The sequence below is a fragment of the Carassius gibelio genome, chromosome A12, assembly GCF_023724105.1.
Source record: "Carassius gibelio isolate Cgi1373 ecotype wild population from Czech Republic chromosome A12, carGib1.2-hapl.c, whole genome shotgun sequence".
Taxonomy (NCBI): domain Eukaryota; kingdom Metazoa; phylum Chordata; class Actinopteri; order Cypriniformes; family Cyprinidae; genus Carassius; species Carassius gibelio.
This window is the reverse complement of record NC_068382.1, coordinates 18,379,335-18,401,126: the sequence shown is the minus strand read 5'-3', so window position 1 is coordinate 18,401,126 and position 21,792 is coordinate 18,379,335. Positions and strand designations below refer to the sequence as shown.

General features: G+C 37.9%; 1 protein-coding gene across 23 annotated transcripts in view; it reads left to right on the top strand.

The window, feature by feature from the left end:
- Nucleotides 1–21,792, top strand: part of LOC128025372 (transcription factor 7-like 2) — an 86,106-nt gene that overhangs the window by 31,591 nt on the left and 32,723 nt on the right. For 7 of the 23 annotated variants that reach the window (XM_052611665.1, XM_052611667.1, XM_052611664.1 and 4 more), the window contains exon 5: nt 6,171–6,230. The exons of the other annotated variants lie outside the window; for them this stretch is intronic. In XM_052611665.1, coding sequence (XP_052467625.1) covers nt 6,171–6,230 — 60 coding nt within the window. The remainder of the gene's footprint in view (nt 1–6,170; nt 6,231–21,792) is intronic. 23 annotated transcript variants of the gene reach the window in all.

Here is a 21,792-nt window from a genome sequence, read left to right as displayed (position 1 = left end):
TATTAAATAATTCCTAGACTACATGATGAATGAATTGGGAACACTACTAAAGAGCCATATCATTTTTCTACTGAACCGGTAGTAAACTATTTTTGCATTTAAATGTAGGGTAGCCATCCCATGTGCTTTTTTAAGAGAAAGAGAAAAATGATGGTCCTCCCTCTCTGAATCATTAAATGTGTGGGAGGTAGTTAAGGACAGGCTCAGGTAAATACTGCACTTGAGTTTTATCCCTCTGACTCATGAGGCTGTAAATGCTTATCAGCAAATAGCAGTTTTCTCTATTGCCTTTTAAAACAGCCCTAAAGACCTACAGCCTGAGAGCAAGCATTAATGTTTTGCTGTATATGGTATGTCTAGCTATGTAGCATTTACAGTCGTTTATTTGGTACGATTTGTATCTTTTTGATCAAGACCTAACATGGTATTCTGCATTTTTTCTTCATTCTTTCGTCTTTCTCTCTTTCTCTCGCTCTCCCATTCGTGCTCCTTCTCTCTTTTGCTGACGTGTGTTTGATTTGATGTTTCCTTGGTTTGCATCATTCTGTTGGTGAATCTGTTTGGAGACAGTTGGTATTGTCAGGGATAGATAACTGTGGAATGCCCTGAGCTGATTTTTTTTTTTTTTTTTTTAACTCAGGCCTATATGCTGCAGTACGTGAAGGCCTTATCAATAAATTGTACCGTAAACAGTAGTTTCTCTAGAACACCTGCCCACCTTGACCCATGGCTCTGAAGACGCCTGTCTGCCGTGGGCTGATAAGAGCGCGCCGATGGGCATGAGATAAGGAACATAAGCCGAAGTTCAAGTGACCCAACACCAATGAGAGAGATACAAACGCACAGGTGGACAGCGGAAGAGAGGAGGTGATACCGTAAAATGATAGGGTGGCAATGAGGTAAATGAAGTGAGAGTGAAGAAAGAGACAGAGAGAGAGAGAGAGAGAGAGAGAGAGAGACAACAAACAAGTCTACAAGTTTAGCTAAAAGAGAATGAAGTAACACACAAAGCAGATACTTGACATAAGTTGTATTCACACAGAAGCAAATTACAGTTGTCAGTCCTGTTTTAGAGCGCTAAATATGGTTATTTTCATACGCAGATCGGTTATAAACTCCATTTTATAACCGAAGTGACTCTTAAAATTTTTATGGCTATCACAAGAACAGAAAAATGTCGTGACATGGATTATTTGTTCAAATAGAAAGTATACAAAAACAAAAACAGTGTGTCACCTGTGCATGGATGCCTGTTTCAGCCTCAGAGGAAAAAATAAAGCAGGAAATCTTTAATAAAAAATTTAATGTATTATATTAATTATTATTTGTAATTAAATGTTGTTTAAAAAAATAAGTTTTGAGATAAATATTTTTTTTTATTATTAATCTGATAGGGCTGTGTATTTGCCAAGAAGCTGGCGATACGATACATATCATGATACAGGGGTCGTTATACGATATGTTGCGATACATTGCTATACTGTCAGCAAGGCAATATATTGGGATATTTCTTATTTTAGGAATAGGATATATTTTTAGGAAAGCTGTCATTAAGGACGCAATTCATTTCAAGTTTATTTGTATAGTGCTTTTTACATACAAATAGTTGCAAAGCAACTTTACAGAAAATTAAGTTTCTACAATATTTAGTAGTTGCTTATCAGTGATGACTGTCAGTTTATGTACATATGGCAGAAATATACCGAAAAATCAATTAAAGACGCAATCAAACAGACAATAAACACTATTAACAGCAACATTCTGTGATGCAATCAAACTTATAGCAAAATTTGGTAGTTCTGTTTGTTGTAAGAACACACCACCATATACAAACCTTAGCAATAAGTAAATAAAAATGATTTAACCAGAACACAGTGGGATCTAGCAATAATCAGTCCCTGTAACATTAAACGTTATTGAACCAATCTTTGTGGAGTACGAGTAAAGGGTGGGGTTGTTGGGAATTAAAGTGCTTGAAGGATCCTTTAGTTAAATGCATAATACTTATAAGATGCATCTTATAAAAAGACCATATATATATATATATATATATATATATATATATATATATATATATATAATATTAGAACCTGTTTTAAAGGTTCACAGTTTCAGTTTACAATTGTGAAGTACAATGTAATAACATTTTGATCTGAACAAAAAATGACATCTTCTTAATATCAATAAAAAAATGCTTACAGAATTCCTAAAGAAAACAAAACTATTGTAAAACAATAAGATAAATACGGACGTCGAACCTTTCAACTTGGATTTCACAGGTTTTTCATTTTGTATTTTTGTTCTGCGTGGAATCGCCAAAACCGCGATGCGAGCGCCGCCCCAACTGCACAAAATGCCTTCAAAATGAGAGAAAACTGCAGCCGCGCCATGTCGCGACCCTACAGCCAACCTTGACCCCTTTGTGAGCCCCTCTTCAAACGGGACGCGGCGGGACCGAGGCGGCGCCCTCACCACAGTCCCGTGGTGGACCTTACCACAAAAGCCTAAATAACGGCACACTTCAGCTTTGTGAGACGAACCAGGAGCAGGGATAATTATTTCATCCTCCATTACTAGCAGCGAAAAGCTTAATGCTAACATTAGTGGCATGCCCTAATGCTATTATTTCCTGTTACTGTCATTCTCGTTCAGCGATGAAGACTGCCACCAGGGTGTCAGGATGTAAACTCAAAACGAAACAACTGCCATGAATCTCGTATTAAGTCTTTTTTTTTTTTTTGATATTCCGTTTTTGAGAATCGATACAGTATCGCCAAACAAAACATTGCGATACTCATGTGTATTGATATTTTCTGACACCCCTATTATCTGAAGTGGAATCCAACCACTAGTTAACAAGTACTGTTGTCAGTCTTCAACAAAAACTGTGTGACTATAGTCATAGAAACCGTTCACACATTATCTTTTTTTGTCGCGGTCACATGTGGCCATAGAGGTGCAACACCAGGCTGCTCTTTGAATAGAGCACAGGAAGTGACCATCTCGTTTGTGTCCACGCCCGTAGAAGGCAGTGCCAGGATGCTTAAAGTACTCAATAGCCCCGCAAGGTTTTCAAAGCCTATTAGTCCTACACAGTCAGCATTTACTACCTGTTCACAAGTCATAAAGAACACATTACTGCAAAGTACCACAAGCTGTTTATCCAACAGTCATCTCCACTAACTTTTAATGTGATTTGTGAAGCCCTTTCTTTATATAGACTGTAATACAGAAATGTCAATTCAGACAGGTAGACTGCGAAACACATGTGGTGTGTATTTGGCGTCGGACAGAGTCTGAACTCAAGGATGATATGAGCAGGGATCATGAGATTGCAATTCTAGTGGGAAGGAGTTGGAAACAACGGAACGATAGATTTACCCACATCTGTGACACATTGGCCATTCGTTCCGGGATCAGTTTCCTGTTCTCGTTCTCTTGCTCGACTTGCATGCACAGCTGTCCGTCAGTTTTTTCCTGTGTAGCGTTTCTTGTTGTAGGCCATATAGAAGTTTGGTAAAGCACAGAATAAAGTCTGGTCAGCTTTTTATTATGGTCAACAATTGTCTGCTTACACAGGAAATGTCAATTTCATTATTTTTTTTTTATTTTATTAATAAGTACTGATTATTTTACAGACAAAAAAGTAACTGGCAAAAAAAGATAAAAAAAAAAAAATAATAAATATTAATAATATTACAAATTACTATTATTAATGAATTTTTTTTTAAAGTTGACTGTGCAAAGCCAGTGCAGTCATTTTGCAGGTCGGGTGACATACTAAATTGTTAGTGGAAACTGTGTATATGTGTAGCAAATTATTTTATCAAACTAATGTTATTCAGATAAAATCAGTGAAATAGAAGTTCATTGATTGCTGGCTATCTACCATATGGTTTAAGTTCATATTTCAATGTTACTCTCTAAAATAAGGCTAAGGCAAAAGGATACACTCACACACACAACCTCATGCAGGCGCACTACACACACACATTGTCCTCTTGCACCGAGTCTTGTTGAGACTGGACAATGTCTCCATTGTTTTCTGGGCTTTCACAGGCAGCAGGGGACGGCTGGAGTGTTAACCATTTCCCCACGAGGCCCCACAACAGTGTGCATATGTGTGCAAGTGAACCAACAGCAGGAAAGCGCGGGAACAGTGAGAATGTAGAGAAAGGAGGAAGCGTATAAGGGGTGGAGCTTGAAAGAATAGCTGGAGGAGTCCTTGTCTGTTCCTGTATGGTAATTAGTATTTAGGAAGTGATGGAATGTGTTGTGTTTTGACAGAGCGGGACCTCCCACCTGAGCTGCTGTACGATGAGGGCATGATTGCTGTTTGATGTCACAACACAAGTCTGTCGTAGCTGAAGCTTAAACTGTTCTTAAAGTTAGGTATTGAGGTATTTAACGTTCAAAATAAAGAGTAAAGTAAATTATTGACACAGATAAAGTATGCAGGACCTTTTCCCAGACTCCAGCTGAGTAGGAGTAGCGTCTCAAGCTAGCACGAGGCCTGTAGTTTTTGCTGGGTAATTTGCTGCCTTTTTTTCGGACTGAATGGGGGTGCACCTGGACTGGCTTGACAATGGCTGGAAGGGTCAGAGGCATGCTGGGAAACCCCAGCCCCCTCGCTGGTAATGAGGACCCCCGTGTCAAAGCCACAAGACACTGAACCAACTTCTTTTTCTTCTCTCCTTCCTTTTCTACTAACTATTTCTCACTTTTCTCGCCCCCTCATTTTCCATAGGGCCTCCACCTTTTGCTTCCCGTCTTTTTTGGTGCTGTTTGGTGCATAGTGATGTAACCCTGGCCTGTTGTATGTAATTGTAACTGGAGTTGTGCCGCTCCTGACAGGACCGTGTGAAACCAGGAGATGTCATTTGTCCTGAGACCTTTGCCAAAGCTTGGAGAACATCTCAGCTTGTGCTCTTGTGTAGTGCATAAAAGGCCTCCTTAACCAAACTCAAGGAATGTCAACAAACGCTTTTATGAGGGTCCTGGTGTCAAGGTCATCAGCTCTTCTGTCTTTTATATTGTTATGTAACCTTGTGAGTGCAGGAAGCTCGCACCTCATGACAGTTTGCAGGGCAATGTTTCAGATCTCTTTAATATCTCTCAAATAATAGTTTCTCGTAGACAGCATTGAGATTAAATGGTGACTTTAAATCTCAGATTTAAATCCTGAGATGTCCTGTTTAGTCTCTTTCAGAGTGTCAGAAGTGATCTTAACTTACTTTAATCATATTTGTCAGTGTCTGATTTGCTTAGATTGTCTAATTTTTATATTAAATAGTTATTAAAACTGTTAATTTTTTTTAAAAACTTTATTAAAATATTAAATTATATATATTATTAAATTATAAATAAATATTAAATTATAAATATTATTAAGAGGCCAAAATAATTTTATAAAGATATTTTATAAAGATAAATATTTAAAAAAAAATGTAGGGTCAGTTAGATTATTATTATATATATATTTTTAAGGAATTAGTATTTTTATTCAGCAAAGATTAAATATATCAAAATTGAACATTAAAACATCTATAAAATTACAAAAAACTTATGTTTCAAATCAATTTAATTTGTTTAAGTTCTATTCGTCAAACAGTTCTGTAAAAAAAATTATCACGGTTTCCACAAAAATATTGTTTTGTTTTTTCAACATTTATAATAATTAGAAATGTTTCATGAGCACCAAATCAGCATATTAGCTTGATTTCGGATGGATAGTGTGACACTGAAGAGTAAATAATGTTTGTTTTTTTTTCTCTGTGAAAATGTAAGCCATTGCTAGTTTAACTTTTTCTCAGATGACATGGTGCAACAGGAACGTGGTATTCACAGCCTCAGTGCCTAAAGGCACACCAGTAGTCTTCTTGTCAGTCAGATGAACAGTATCACAACCTCAAATCACTGTTAATAAACATGCACTTGTGTATTCTGCATGTGTTGTGTGTTGTATGCGAGATATGTTTGGGCTTGTACCTGGCAGCGGCCTGACACTGCAGTCAGAGAGGGAACCGACAGGGAAGGAGAGGGGTGCCACACACAGCTAGACATTTTTGTGGTTTTAAAAGTCATGACTTTTTTGCCTTCATGCCCTGGTTGAGTGATGAGTGTACCATGTTCTCAATTTGTGACACGGGACGTCCGTCTTTGCCTTGCAGGGGCCCTTCTGCTTGGAATTCCCCGGACAGACTGATCTGAGTCTTCACCAATTTCATTTGGTGAGAATCCCGAATTCCAAGTTTCTTGCAGCTGGCTTATTGATTGTTTAAATGAATTACCTGCTGGAAAATCCAGTCGCAACTGGTAGCTGGTTTTCTAGCTGGCCTGGTCATTAGCTGGTCTGAGTTTGTAGACCGTCTTTGGCTTATAACACACCAGCTAAAGGTTTTCAGGATGGATTTCGGGACACCTTGGCTGGGTAACTAGCTAATGACCAGCTTGTTAGAGCTTTGACCAACTAGATAACCAGCAACCATGTTACAGTTTTCCAGCTTAAGCTGGGTTTTCCAGCAGGGTATAGAATAGAGAATATGAAAATCATTACAATGAGAGATGTCTTTGGCTTTGATTAAAGTGCAATGTTCTGCTGTATTTGATATTGTTTGTTGCTGTGTTCTTGCTCTTTTTCTATAAAATGGGATTGAATCTGCTTTGCGTTTGTACACAAACACGCTCACACATACACACACCCTCATGAGCAGACTTGGCCCTTGTGCCTTTTGCTTGTGTGGTAATTGTAAACTGTTGCTGTCCTTTGACACCATGCTTTTTCCCTGTGACGGTATACAGTGTTTGCGTATAACAGGAAAGCATCAGCGCCACTCCAGCGGTGCAAAATGCAGCATCTCTGGATTCCTGGCAGCCCGAAATGCCTCATGAGCTTCATCTTTGTCTGCTCGCAGGCCCCGTTTCAGCCTTGTTAATTATTCTCCTGCATCTTCCGGAATGGTGGCGATTATTTCTCTCTGATTTCTTTTTCCTTTTCTCTGAAGCAGCTGGTGTGAAGAGGATGCTTTTCATTTGTAGCATCTGGGGTTGAACGTACGCCAGCGAGAAGTTTTGAGGTGGAGTGGTTTGTGTTTTTGTGTGCACACGCGCACCCATGTGTCTGTAAATGTGTACGTGACTTGGTTTGCATGGGTCGAGGTTAAGGATGTTTGGATGATACAGAGCCGCCTTCTAAATGTCCTCTTTTCCATCGACATGAGGCGGAGAGGAAAAGAACGAGAACGGCGAACAAGAGTGTCTGCCTTGTTTTTGATGTGGCGCGGAGTGACACAACATGGGGCCACTGCTGCTGAGTGTCTCAATTGCACCTCGGCCCTCCTTGATGGACACAAACAGTGTGTGGAATTCAAAAGGGGGGCACGATGGGTGCCTTGGTCTGCCAGAACTCCACAGCGGTGCAAGGATCAGTGGGGCGAGCGATTGTTTACCTCATCTCCTTGTGTTTAGGTCTGTAGAGAAAGCTGTGGCATTGCGGGATGTGCTTGTCTTATTTTTGTCTTGTCCCTCAGGTTCATGTAGTTCATGTTGAGATGGTAACCCTCATTCTGTGAAAAGTCTTGTGAGATTTAAATTGGAGTCCAGCAGCAATTCCTAGGACTAACCTTCGGAGTAGCCAAAGCAGATCTCACAGGAGAATTATTGATCCTATACTAAGGTTTTAGGATAAAATATGTGCAATTCTTGAATAATTTTTCGATTCTCTTTATTTTATTTTATTATTTGTAAAAATAAAATGACAGTCTTTGTTGTTGTTTCAAGCTATTTAGAATTTTTTTTTTAAAGATCTAAACTTGTCTTTTTATATTATTATTTTTTACAACATTTTAAGATTTTTTTTCTGAAATACAAAACATTTTAAAATGTTTCCCTTAAGTTAGAAAATAAAAATAAAGTAGTTGTTTTATAAACTGGAATATTAAATAAATTAATTGAATCTGGCCTCAAGTTAGAGTATTGCTTTCCTACTGGTTTCAGCTCATTTTTACTGGTTTGAACAAAGTAGAGACATAATTTGAGTCAAATAGTTATTCTTAGTTATTAATATTCTTTATCTTAATATTTTAACTCTTTTCTGAAATATAAAATATTTAACATGAATATGAAAATAGGAAGAAAATGATTACCCTTCCATGGTGGTTTGCCAGTTCACACTGGTTTGATGCTCCTTGAATCTAGCTGGTTAACTGAAGTACAAGGAATTGTTGCTGGGTAAGCTAGTTAAGGAGCAGTATATAAAATCACAAAACAATTCTTCTTCATATGTTTCATTATCTGACACTCATTGACACTCATTGCTGGGGGCAGAAATGTTTTGTTTTCATGAAGCATTTCTGTCAGAACTTGCTTGACAAGTTTCCACCAAGAGTTCCTTAAGTAGTGTATATCTGTTTCATATGTGTCGTGAAAGTCAAACCTTGTTTGAGTGAAAAATCCAATGTGTTGAGCTAATGCCTCCATGTGTGTCGCTGCTTGTGTTTGTTTGTGTTGCTTCAGATAACTGGCTTGAAAATATCCAGGTTCCATGTTCTCAGTTAGGATTTCAAGCTTAGTTACACATGATTTCACACAAACCACAGCATGATGCCATGTTAGCACTCTTGAGTTTACGTAGATCACTCCTTATGGTCCGTCTAAAATATAGAGAGAGCAGAAGGGATGTCGGGTGGGGAGGGAGCTGAACAAGAACTGCAAGAATGTTGGGGATTTTCATTGGGGCCAAAACTTCCACAAAGACTTCCTGTGGGCTTCCAGTGGAGCCTGGCAGCATCGTGCGCCTCCTTCCCAAACTTCTGAGAATCTAAACTTTAATAGAAGTGCCATTACTACTTCCCCTCACTACACCTTTCTGTAACACCTCCCCCACCACACACGCATTATATTCGCAAGACGGTGTTAGCCAGGACTCGTACTGTATTAGCACTTGAGGCTATTTCACAGGGAAACTTGTTTTGACAGAACTCCAGGTGTCTCATTGTTGGGAGTGCTATGGTTCAACAGATTTACCAATTAGTGTCGGGATATGGGCAGACGAGGGGAGGGGGGCAGCTTTTCGATGGTTGTTTGGAAGACGTGAATGCGAGGGGACAGCGAGTGAGAGAGAGTGTGATGGAATGACATGGGGCCTCGTGGACTGCCGAAGGGGTCATATGGTCAGAGAGGGACGCTTGGTAAGTTGATATGTGACCTCCTTTCACAGGCCTGTTTTAGAGTAGCTTGGGAAAGTAGCTCAGAATGGAGAAAGAGATCGAGTAAGAGGAGGGGGAAGAGATGATGGAGAAAACTCCAGTTTTAAAGATAGTATGCGCTTTATTTCTTAAGAAGTTTTTTAAACATTTATAACCTTGGTCATTAAATTTTTTTTGTGATATGTAGGGCCTTATGATTTCTGCGGAAAACGCGGACGGAATCATGGAATCCAGTCATAAAATAAAAAATACTGTATAACGCGGAATGTCAGAGAATTTGCCATGTTTTGGATGTATAAAGTTGGTCAGTACACTACACTTACATCAGAATGTGATATGGACTAGTGTCGCAAAAATACTATTTAAATAAGAATCCTGAATGTTTTGTGTGTCTTAATGTCGCAGACACACTGTTTCGTTTACTACACAATACAAAGGTCTTCTCTACAACCGGTCAAAGTAAAAGGTTGGTTCAACTTGAAGAAACTGTGACAGAACTATATTACTTAATGTTGTGAGAGTACTACTATTTCTAGTAATAAAATTATTATTAAAATATTATTTTTAAAGGAATATTTACTAGAAAATTGATTAACCAGAATTTATTTAGCAGATTTTTTTTTATATACACAACACCATATTTCTGAAAATATAAATAAATAATTATAATAAAAATAAATCCTTGTTAAATATTAAAAATAGATATGCTTTTGATTATTAAAATGTAATGAAACCATTTAAATGGAATCCAGAAAATTCATGGAAAACAGAAAAAAATTTAATTTGTGAAAGAATAAAATGGATTTTATAGGGCCTCAGATATGTCTGGTTGGTGTCTCTAATTCATGTTACTCCGCTGCTCTCCAACCCAACTTTTAAAATCCTATTGGTTAAAAGCTGAAGTATTTTTTTGTTATATTTCATTATTCAATTAAATTATAATTTTATGTAATTATGTTTATTCGTTTGGTGCTACATATAGACAAAATAAATACATTATATGCAAAAACAAAAAAAATTTATGATTGAATATCCAGTCACAATTTATATTTTTGCATTACTTAAAATACAGAATAATGAATGAGCATATTAAAGTGTTATTCTGTTTACATAATCTGTTACTTTACAATCCAAAAGCATAGCCTAATTGTAGATATTTTCCGCCTATTGGTCTCCATACCTTCCAATATCTTTTTTTTTTCTTTCTTTTTTTTTTTTGAGAATTGCTGTTGTTTTTACCAATTAACTCTCTTTATTTTCATTTGAGCATGCCTGTTGTGCTTCCAGGAAGTTTTAGGTGAACTTTTGAAAGGAAGTTGAAGTGATTTATTCTCCATCCCTCGGGGTGGCCTGTAGAAAGAGCAGCTTTTTTTGTGCTCTGGTTGTTTTATTAAGCTTTTTTGCTCACCACGATCGCAGATATATTCATTGCATAATTTAATTGGAGTGAAAATGAATAGTATTCTCCATTAAATGTGTGGTTATGCAAATTCATATTTGGGAAGTCATGTGGAATGATCACTCATCATGTAGAATTTGGCTTCGCACGTGAAAGTAGTGGCGGTCTGGGACCATTGAAATCACGCAGAGTCCTGCATCACGTTCCTTTGCTAATCAATTGTTTAGGTTGGACGAAGACCCCCCCCCCCCCCCCCCCACACACACTCACACACTGCCGTGCTTCAGATGCAAATGCTGACTGCTTTATGGCCAGACAGTTTTGGCCACACGATGTGAGATGCAGAAGTTTTGTGTTTGTGTGTGTGAGCTGTGAGCTGTGTCGAAGTAAGTGAGAAAGAAAGAAATGCAAAGAATTGGGGAGGGGTGAAACTGACATTCCCAAAGAACATTTATTGTTATGGCTGAATGTGCAGTGACAGTTAAAGTTTTACACCTTCCCTCTTTTGGTGCATATGTGTGCGCTGGCCCCTAAAACGTCCTTCTAGTGAGCACTTAAGCTGACCAAAATCACATTTACTTCCATAGTCCTCACTGAGAGAGCTACAGGGATTTTAATTTTTTTTTGGAAGTCACTCAGTATCTTGATTTTGGAGCCGTTTTTGCATTGTCCTCTTGCGCTCTCTCCCTCTTTAGATTGTTTTCAGATGTGCTTCAGCTCGCCTTGTGTGAGACGAACTTCCAATTTATTTGACTTCGCTCCTCTCAGCAGTTTCTTTGCAGACTTTTTTTTTCTGTTTATTTGCGTCTTTGTTTTTTTGATGTTTCTCCACAGTAAGTGCGGTCAAAGCCAAGTTTTCTGTCTCCATTATGGCTTTAAAAAAGAAAGATGACACGGGACTGTTTTTCTCAGTCAAAAAATCTCTTTGTTTTTATTGTTTCTTTTTAGTTCGGCCCTTTTTTTTGGAATGATTCAGTGAGCTAAAGTGGTCTTGTTCTGGCACGCTGTTGCAGGTGTGCACATGCTCTCTTTATCATTTATTTAGCTTTGTTTCAGATATGAGAAGAATGTTTACTTCTGCTCGTCCGCACAACGCTGTGATGAAAACAGATGTGTTGTATTTAGGCTTAATTTGTGATAGGCAGCTAACTGGGCAGCCCTGACATGTCCGGGAGAGTCTGTCACTACTCTGACCACAACATACACGACTAAACAGAGGCTGGTGGGATGGAAAAATGACAACTGAGAGGGATGGAATGGAAAAAAGTTTTTGTTTGCTGCTGGAAAGCAAATTTTTTAACATTTATGTATAAGCTTTATACATTGTTAACCCTAGTTAGATGTCGCAGTTGTGGTGAGCACTTGATCCTTGGTGATCATCTGGGATTTGTGAGTTCCAAACCATTCCCAATGAATTATAGTTCATTCTATTTGATTTTATTATTTTTATTAATTGTACTATATTTTTTACTAATTCTATTTACATTTAAAATATATTTTATTTATCATTTTATTTAAAGTAAAAATTTATTTTACTTGACTTTTTTGATCATTTTAATTAATCATTGTTTTATTATTATTATTATTATTATTATTATTATTATTATTATTAAATCATTATTTTATTTTATTATTTTAACAGTGCACATTTTGACGACTAACGCCACCTAGCCCTTTTACGTTGAAATGTTTCCTGTCTCCTTTCAACTGTCTCTGTTAATTGAAAGTATATAACGCCTGGGAATAATAGATAGCACATATTGTATGTGCTTTTATTTGTTTATCAGTACTGTGAACTTTCGGAGTTCAGTAAAAATAACGAATAAAATGAATAAATAAAATGGCGGGTCATGATTGAAGTGAGACAGGCGTGCCGTCCGTGGACAGCAGACAGGAGACAAGGCTTTATTGGGAGGCTCATTAAGGACAGTGCAGCGATGTGGAGAAAGAAGCGAGCGCTTCACTGGCCTGTATCCCTTTGAACACCGGCCTACTCTTATCTACGACATGCTCCGTTCCTCCATAACAAGACATTTTTCTTCACACAACGGATTTTATTCTTTCTCCTTTACCCCTGATGCGAACAGAGAAAAAGCTGAGGTGTCACCACTATCCTTAAGATACAGAGGTTGCTCCTTGCATGCCTTTTTATCCCAATTCTCCCAGCACCTGTTGGAAAGCCCAGAGACTTTCACTCGTCTCCATTTTATTTCCCCCTTTGTAAACGACTGCCTTAATTGGAACTCTTTTTACACTGTCTCTATGCCGCATAAGATCTGTTATGGCAGCACAGCTGTTTTACGAGTGTTTTTCGAGGAGCATTCCTTAATAATAGTGTCAGACAGACGCATGAATGCTCTGAGTGGGTTTTTATGCGCTCTGTAGTTTGCAGGTTATTGAAAAGCCCACTGCCTCAACATGGACCTCTCTTTGGCAGTAGCGCTGCGATGCTATATTATTTCTGACATACACATGCATGATGCCAAGAAATAATCCCTCCGGTAATAAAGACCAGTTTACACTGTATAAAACTGATGTATTTTTATGCAGTGGTTATGAACTGATCATGCAGATAGCACCATAAACCGTTAGCTTTCAAGCACTGAATGTTTCCTGTCAGCCATCATATGTTTTGTGTCCAGAAGGAAGCAAACTGATACCACATGGCTAATTTAATGTTAGTAGACCCCTCTCATCCAGACCAGCTGTAGTAAACTCTTGTCTTCTTATAAAAGCGTCTGCAAAATGACTAAATGTAATGTAAATGTAAAAAACAAAAGCTAGCTGTAGCACGGCGCTGGTCCAGGAAGTGGAATTATGCTCCATCGTACATAGCCGCACGTCGGGAGGCACACCGCAAACTAAAACATTAGATCATTTTAACATCGAAGCTTTTTCAGAATATTATGGCTGTGCTATAATTTTATAACTAGTTGCCTGTGTGTCTAATTACCCTATTAAACCCAGCCCGCCCGCCGCTGGGTGTTCCTTTATAAACGTTTGGTTCTGCTGGTAGCTATGACTGTGTTTCTCTTCCATCCTCAGCTACTATTAGCTTGTACGCCTGTTGGAGGACTTCCCGTATGCTAATTTGAGCTCAGGATGCGCAGCCACACTGGCTGTCTGTCTGCCCACTGCCTTCTCCTTTAATTGTTATATCTCTCCGCCATTAATATGAGCAAAAAGAGAGGCTTCTTCCATGCACGGCACATCAAAGACTACCACCCCCAGATCTACAAGTTGGCCGTCTCTTTGGAGGACAGGCTCTGGAGATGAGTGCCGATTCCTGGCTGGAATGGTTTTGATGGTCTAATTGTAGCCCCCAGTGGACACAGCTGCATATCACAGAGAGCCAGGATCCGGTGGAGCAGAAAGCACCTTTAGTAGGTGCTACCTGTCCGTTAATCATATGGTCAGCAGCATCTATTATTGACAGCCTGATTCCATCCCACACATCACAGGGGTAAACTGCCATCTTCCTTTTCTCTCTGCTTCTGTCCTCTGCCCTTTTCCATCACCTGTCATTCTCTTTTCACCTCTGCTTTTCTCTCACTCCACATCCTCTACCTTCGCTTTAGCATCCTCTGTGTCTCTCTTCCTGACCAAGGATAGGAATTCTGATTCTGGTTTCTTTGATTCTAATAGTACGTTTAATGAAGCGTGAAGGTTGCATAACCACTTTGATTATTAGCCGATATTCAATAACTTTTTTTTTAGAACTTATATAGATATTGCAGAAGGATTGCACTTGCCTATTTTTATATTTAGATTACCTTTGGTGTCATCTAATGCTTACTTAATTCTTAAAATCACTAATAACTTGATAATACTGTTAAATTTGATCTTTAGCCAATCTTAAATCATTAAGTTTTTCATTTTGGACACAGTAATGCTGCAATACATAAATTTACTTTTAGCTTTTTAATGACTGCATTTCATTTTTAGTAGTTGTCGACCAATATATCGCCACAGCCGATATTTTTTTTTATTATATTTGTATTAAATATTTATTTATTCATGAAAATACTTTGTCATCTAAATTGTAAGTATTTTCATTTTACACAAATTTTTTTTTAATCCATTGTCAAATGATTTCAAATTTCTTAAATATTAATAAAGAAATGTAAAACATTATATCAGCTTCATATCGGCTATAAGCCCCCTGCTTTCCGTAATATAGGCATCGGTTGTCAAAAAAAAAAGAGTGGTCGACCACTAATTTTTAGTTTTATTTTTTTTATACATTTTTCGATAACCTAGATTTATATAGTGTATTTATAAGTTATTTTAGTATAGTGTTCTGTATGTATCAATAAAAAAATGCAGGTGTTCAAGAACTGTTAAAAGAACTGAACATGAAGAAAATAAATTTTTCCAAAATATATTTTTTAATAATGTTTTTTCAAATGGAATGGAATTTTAAATAAAATGTTTTTTTGTTTTTTTGTCTTGATTTCCAGCTCTTTTTCTCTTTAGTTTCTGAATGTGTGGCTGTAAGAAGTTGTCTGCGGTTAACCACAGTGCAGTAGCCAAACATATTCTCTGTGTCCAGCAGGGTGACATGAATTTCATGATTACCCCTCAGCGTGTGTTAATGTTGCGTCTCACTAAAGACCACGTTGGCCTCACCAGGTCAGGGTCCTTGCCACGGGGCTTCATCCAGAACAAAGGAATCCGCACTGATACTTTCCGTCTAGCACCGCTGCTTCCAACACAGCTATTCTAGTGGTGATCAAAAAAAGATCTCCTCAGCTTTGAACTCCTTCCCTTTTTTTCGGCTGTGCATCAAAAAGAAATCAATAGACGACACTTTGGAGCGCATGTATCAGTTTTTCTGTTTCTTTCTTCCCCTCCGCCTTCATCGTTTGTACATTCTGCCACTAGAGTAAAAGCCAGTTAAAAGAGGACTGGCGGTAAAGATGACACTGTTGCGGATGCGGTCCACACTGGGAAAGGCCTCGACTGGGAGAAATCAATTCACTGGCACTGAAGAGGGTGATGCAGATTCTGTTTTTAGACTGAAATGATAGATGGGTTTCTGGTACCTAGAGACAACACAATACGTTTGAGGGTGTAAAGAAAAAACCAAGCTCTTTGGTGAGGTGTAGTTGTGCTGTTAAGGTTTGTTTTATCCAGCTGTGAGAAAGTGCATGTAGCTGTCTCGCAGAGCTTTTTGTGCCGCTGAACTTAAAGCATTTCTTGTGGCATGTTGAAGGTCTCAGATGGGTTACGGTTTCAGAGGTTTGGGTCAGGGATCTGCTGTAAGGATGGCTGCTCTAAAGCCAGAGGAAGTTAGACACTGACTTTGTGTTGTAATGAAGTTGTTTGGAATGTTATATAAAAACTTAATCTTAAATGGCAGACAGGATACAGTAAAAAAAAAAAAAAAAGTTTGGCTTTTCATAAAAAAAATTAAAATACCTTTACTCAGCAGGCATGCATTAAATTGATTAAAAGTGGTAGTAAACATTTACATTTACATTTACATTTATTCATTTAGCAGACGCTTTTATCCAAAGCGACTTACAGATGAAGACAGTGGAAGCAATCAAAAACAACAAAAAGAGCAATGATATATAAGTGCTATAACAAGTCTCAGTTAGGTTAACACAGTACACATAGCATGGGATTTTAAATAATATAATAAATAAAAAGAAAACAGATAGAATAAAAAATAAAAGAATAGAGCAAGCTAGTTAGAGGTCTTTACACATACACACACACATAATAAAAAAGCATTATAATAAACATTTATATTGTTATTTAAAAATTTCAAATGAATGTTTTTGTTTTTATTGATCAAAGTGTATATATATATATATTTATTATATATATGATATATCAGCCGATAGTTGGCATTTTTCAAATATCGGCATTGTCGATAAGTTTTTCTGTTCGGCTGATGTGTTTGAAAGCGGGACTTTTATTTTGATGGCGCTGAGAGGAGCAGCGCCTGAGCGCACGCAGTGCTCACACTTTGTCTTGTTCGTCATCGTCATTAAAATGTAATGTTGAAAAAAAAAAAAAAAAAAATATTTGAAACTGTAATAATAGAATATTTCACAATATTAAAGTATTGATCAAATAAATGCTGCCTTGTTGAGCATAAGAGACTTCTTTCATAAAAATATATATATACATCATTCTGTGATTTGCATATGTCTTCTAAGTCTTGAGTCTATTATTTGTCGGTAATATTTGTACAATGTCTAAATTTAATGTAAATTCTCTATAGATGAATCCAATGATTCCTGATGATGATTTGTTCACAACAATAGAAGGTTGGACAAGCTACTTTTTTTTAGTCTACATTATTTTGTATTGTGAGGAAAAGAGCAGTGTGGCCATTTTTCTAGATAACTCTTTTTGTTTTCTTTGGGTAAAAAACTGAGTAAATGACAATTTGCGTTTCTATCCCTTTGATGATTTAACCACTAGGGGGGAATTCGTTATTATTTTTGTAGCACTCAGACATTACATTAGAGAATCACACTAAACTGAATGAATGTCTGAAGGTCAGTGTTTCAGTGTAACAGTGTATGCTGGTGTGTTTGTGTGTGTATACGCCAGAGAGCGGGATGCATGCCGTCGCGCTGCAAAAGGGAAAAGCTGTCTGCAGCGAGCATTCTCACTTTTCACTTTTATTGTTGTGCTTCCTGTTTTGAAAGCCATTAAGGAGACGGTTTCCTTACAGAAAGGGGGGAAAAAGACACCCGTCTTTTTGTAACGGGTCCAAGCGGAGTGCGGAGAAGAGGAGGGTGATAGCGATCAGCTAACAGCCCAATAACAGGAACACAAAGAGGAAAATGCTTCGCTCTCTCACCGCTCCCTGCGAACGACAGATTGATACAGGGCTGTTTTTTGATGCGCTAATGAATGCCGAAGGATGTGCTTGTTGTTTGTTCCATCACAGCTGTACGCCCAAGTATCCCCAGCGCAAGGTCACATGACTGAAACCCCAGAATGCTTTGTGACATCTACCCCTGCCATTTTCACCAGAAGGCAGAGACGTGCTATTGGTGTTTTGGGTGTTTCCTTTGGTTTATTTCATTCTCTCTTTATCGACAAAGATGAATTGGGGTCGAGCTGTTTTTCATAAGGGATCTCGGTGGCGATATTGATCAGATTTACGTATTCAGCACTGAAAGGGTCTTGTGCCCTGCAGTATCTAGCCAGAGGGAGAGCTCAGAGTACTTATCTCGCATTGCACAAGTAAAGTCCTGCGTGCAGTGACCTCTAACTTTTCCATTCGCTTCCCTTTCTTTCACTCCGTCCCTTTATATGGGGATCTCAGGCTTACCCTGGTGACATCACTGGGGTGTGTGAGGTCATCTGAGCCCTTGACCGATCACTCTCACAAAACAATGATGGGCAATCATAGTATCTCAATATTATCTCAATTATTATTTTACATTTTTAAATCTATCTATCCATCCATCCATCCATCTGTATATCCATCTGTCTGTCTTTCCATCTGTATATCTGTCTGTCTGTATTATGTGTAATGATCATTATAATATATATACACACACACACACACACACACACACACACGCACACACACAATATACGTGATATATACTGCATATTATAGTTTTATTTAATTAATTATAAATTTATATTTCACATGAGTTATTTATATTTAGTGGTTATTCAAAACTTGTAGCTTACAATGTTTTACTTGCTTAAAATATCACAATACAATGAAGATGTTTTTTTGTTTTTTTTTTACCTCTTTTACCTTATGATCTTCTCCTGTCTGATAATATTGCATGCCATTCATCTCTGACTTTTCATGTATACTTTTTTCTGGTATTGTACAATATGTAGCTATCTCCTTCTATTACATTTATTGTATATATGAAGTAAGACATAATTTATTGTTTTTATTGTGTCTGAATTGGTTTGATTTAGCAGTGCTGAAATCGACTTCTCTCTCTCTCTGTGTGTGTGTGCGTGTGCTAAGCTCACTGGCCCCGGAGCCTGGCCAGCTTGTAGCTGTTAATAAAAACCACAGACTCTAATTGGACTTAATTGCACCCTTTGGGTGTCATAAGCTCAAGTGTTACTAAACAAACTGCAGGGTCTGGAGGCCGGCATGCTGCATTTGCCACAGCGTTCCTCCATCTTGCCAGATGCGTGTGTAACATGCAGCATGAGACCAGAGAGTGTTTGTTTGTGGCGCTCAATGAGTTTAGACTTGCCGAGTGCCACTGCTACTAGAGGACGAGGATTATATTCTTCCTTTGCATCCAGCCAGCAGAACAAGAACACACAGGTCTAAAGTGATTCACACATTTACTTTCGCATGTACTCGCTCTACTGGTGTGTCAACAAGCGAGAAATCAACCATTGGTGAACCCGGTTCAGCCCTCTGCGGTTAAATACCGCCTGCCAGGAACATTCAAGAAGGGTGTTGATGTGTGCTGTGCCAGCTGCTGAAATACTTGTCTGTTTTAAGACTATAGTCCCTAGAAGTGTTGGAGAAGCAACTTTGATTACAAATCGATTTATATTTTCAATGTATTTATTATATTATATTGTTAAGTAATTGTGTGTGTGTGTGTGTGTGTGTATTTCAGGACCCAGTCTTCTTTTGTATAAAGGTGAACCATTTGAACAAAACGATTATCTCAAATGAGTGAGACCTACCTAGTTTTTGGTCAACCACTAATTGTTTCCGAAAGTAGCTTGTTGCTGGAAAAGCTAAACTATTTTGAAAACCTCTAAGCTTTTGTGACAAACTCTAAAATCAGAAGTTAGAAGTTGGTAACATTACTACTTTTAGTTAGTACCTTCTCATCTCAGTTCCTACCTAGTTCTTTTAGTAATTGACATGAGTGTATGTAAGTCTGTAAGTGATCTCAGTAGTTGAAGCTGTGAGTGTTTTTGTGTGTTTGCGTACAGATGCTCTCTTCCAGGCCATGCGTGAGGTGCGGTGGGCCGTTCTCGTGGGGGGCTCTCAGGGGTCACTGCACACAATCGATTGAGGGATCCAGACTAAATTCAATCATTGAAATGGCAAGGCCAGCCGTGTTTCAGCAGCACCACTGACCCCGAAACCAGGAGCCAGAGGAGAGTGGGATAATCACTGTGAGAGTGCCATGTTCCTTTAGTGGTTCGATCGGCCGTGCCGCTTGGCCGTCGCACCCCGCCGACAACATGCCGTTGCTAAGTGTACGCCGTCTGTTATCAAGATTTCCCAGATTTTCATGTGGACAAAGCCTCCATCTGCCCGTATGAAATGCATATTCATTTCTCTGAGATGGAGATAATTAGGAGTCGCCAGACGCTGATGAGACTATTGTGGTAAAGGGGTATTTGTCACAAAGATTTACTGACACTCATGTCATTACAAACCATTACGATGTTCGTTCACAAAAAGTATATATTTTGAAAACTGTTTCAACTGTTCTTCTCCTTACAATGAAAGTCAGAGGGGTCCAAAATCAACACTGGACCCCATTTACTTTCATTTTTGCATTGACGGAAAAACTTCTGAGACATTTTTCAGAATATCTTCTTTTGTGTTTTTCAGAAGAGAGAACATCATACAGGTTTGGAATGATATGAGGGTAAATGGTGTTCGTTTTTTGGTAAACTATCCCTTTAAAGCTACACTGGCTCATCCAATGATGTGAGTTTGAGGGCGGGACTACCAGTTTGTCCAGCCAATGTTGGACTGGTTCAGGAACTTTGTTACATGTTGAATGCAATTTCATTTGGTGACCGTGGCGGCACATAAATAACTTTCTTGAAGCTCAAAGCGAGGTGTGTAATCTCAAATGTTGTCGGCAAACACAGACCATGAAGTTTGCAAGGCTTTCATTTAAGGCCTTATACAGACTGTGCCTTCCCTGTGGAGGGAAAAAAACAGAACACATAATTAAGATATATGACCCGGCTGGGTCAGAATACAGCTATAGACTTAAAATATAGTGAAGCAGACAAGTCTCCGTTAATCAGTGGTTTGTGGTTAGTGTTTGAAAGCGATGTATATGAGACTGCTCAGAGTTTGTACGTGCATGTGTGTGTGAGGGGGTGTCTTCTTGATTTAAACGGTCTATGCAGCTATAAAAAGGTCTGGAGGAGTGTGTGTGTGTGAGTGAGGAGTCCTCTGTGAGCAAGCAATGTGTGTGTTTATGACTGGTCACACAGCTCTTTTTGTGTGCGTGCGTGCATGTGTGTGAGAGTGAGTGTGTGTGTATATGTGTATGTTCTCTCCCAGGTTGCTCCATGGTCAGTGACCCATAACTCTCCCTGTGTTCAGCCTCCTTGTTCAGACTATCGCTGTAATATATAAGCTGGGCAGGTGTTTGTGTGTGTGTGTGATCGCATCCTCCATTGACTCAAGAATTATCACATTTGCTTCTGCACGTTGAACTCAGTGTTTTGTCACCCACTAATGATGACTATCCATCAATCAGAGGGGTGGAGCTGAGGAAATGAAGATGGATTGAATTAGTTTTTAGTGTAATGGTTGGGTATTGAACATCCCCGTAATTACTCTGTCAGGAGGATTGAACCATATCAGCGAGAGGATAACCTTAACACTTTCACCCTACTGTTAATTACGGCAACTCTTATACAGGCAGATTCACCTCATGTCTCTCCTAATAATAAGTGAATTATACTGATGCCGTAATAAGAATTTGATGGGTCCTGGTGCAGATTATTATTATTATTATTTTATTTTATTTTTAATTACGGGCCATTCCTTTTCCAAAAATAATAATTATTCAGCAAATTATTATTATTATTATTATTATTATTATTATTATTATTATTATTATTATTATTATTATATTAATAATAATGTTGAGAAATTAAACTAATTATTTTAGTTCATAGTTTTATATAATAATATAATATCATTTTATATCATAATAATAATAATAATAATACAAACAATTATTATATGTTGAACATTTTAAGACTATATAAGGGATTATTATTTTTAGTATTAATGTTATAATTATATGTTTTTAGTATTATTATAGGTTTATAGGTTTATAATAATTAGTCATATTTCGCTGTTAAATTCACTGATTTTGTGCAGTTATGTGTTGGAAAAAATAGAAATTTTACAATGTTGAACAGGGAAAAAATGACAGAAAATTTGTCATTTAAATGAAAAATGACTTTTCCTGTTGAAAATAACAAATAACAGTGTGGAATTGCATTGTA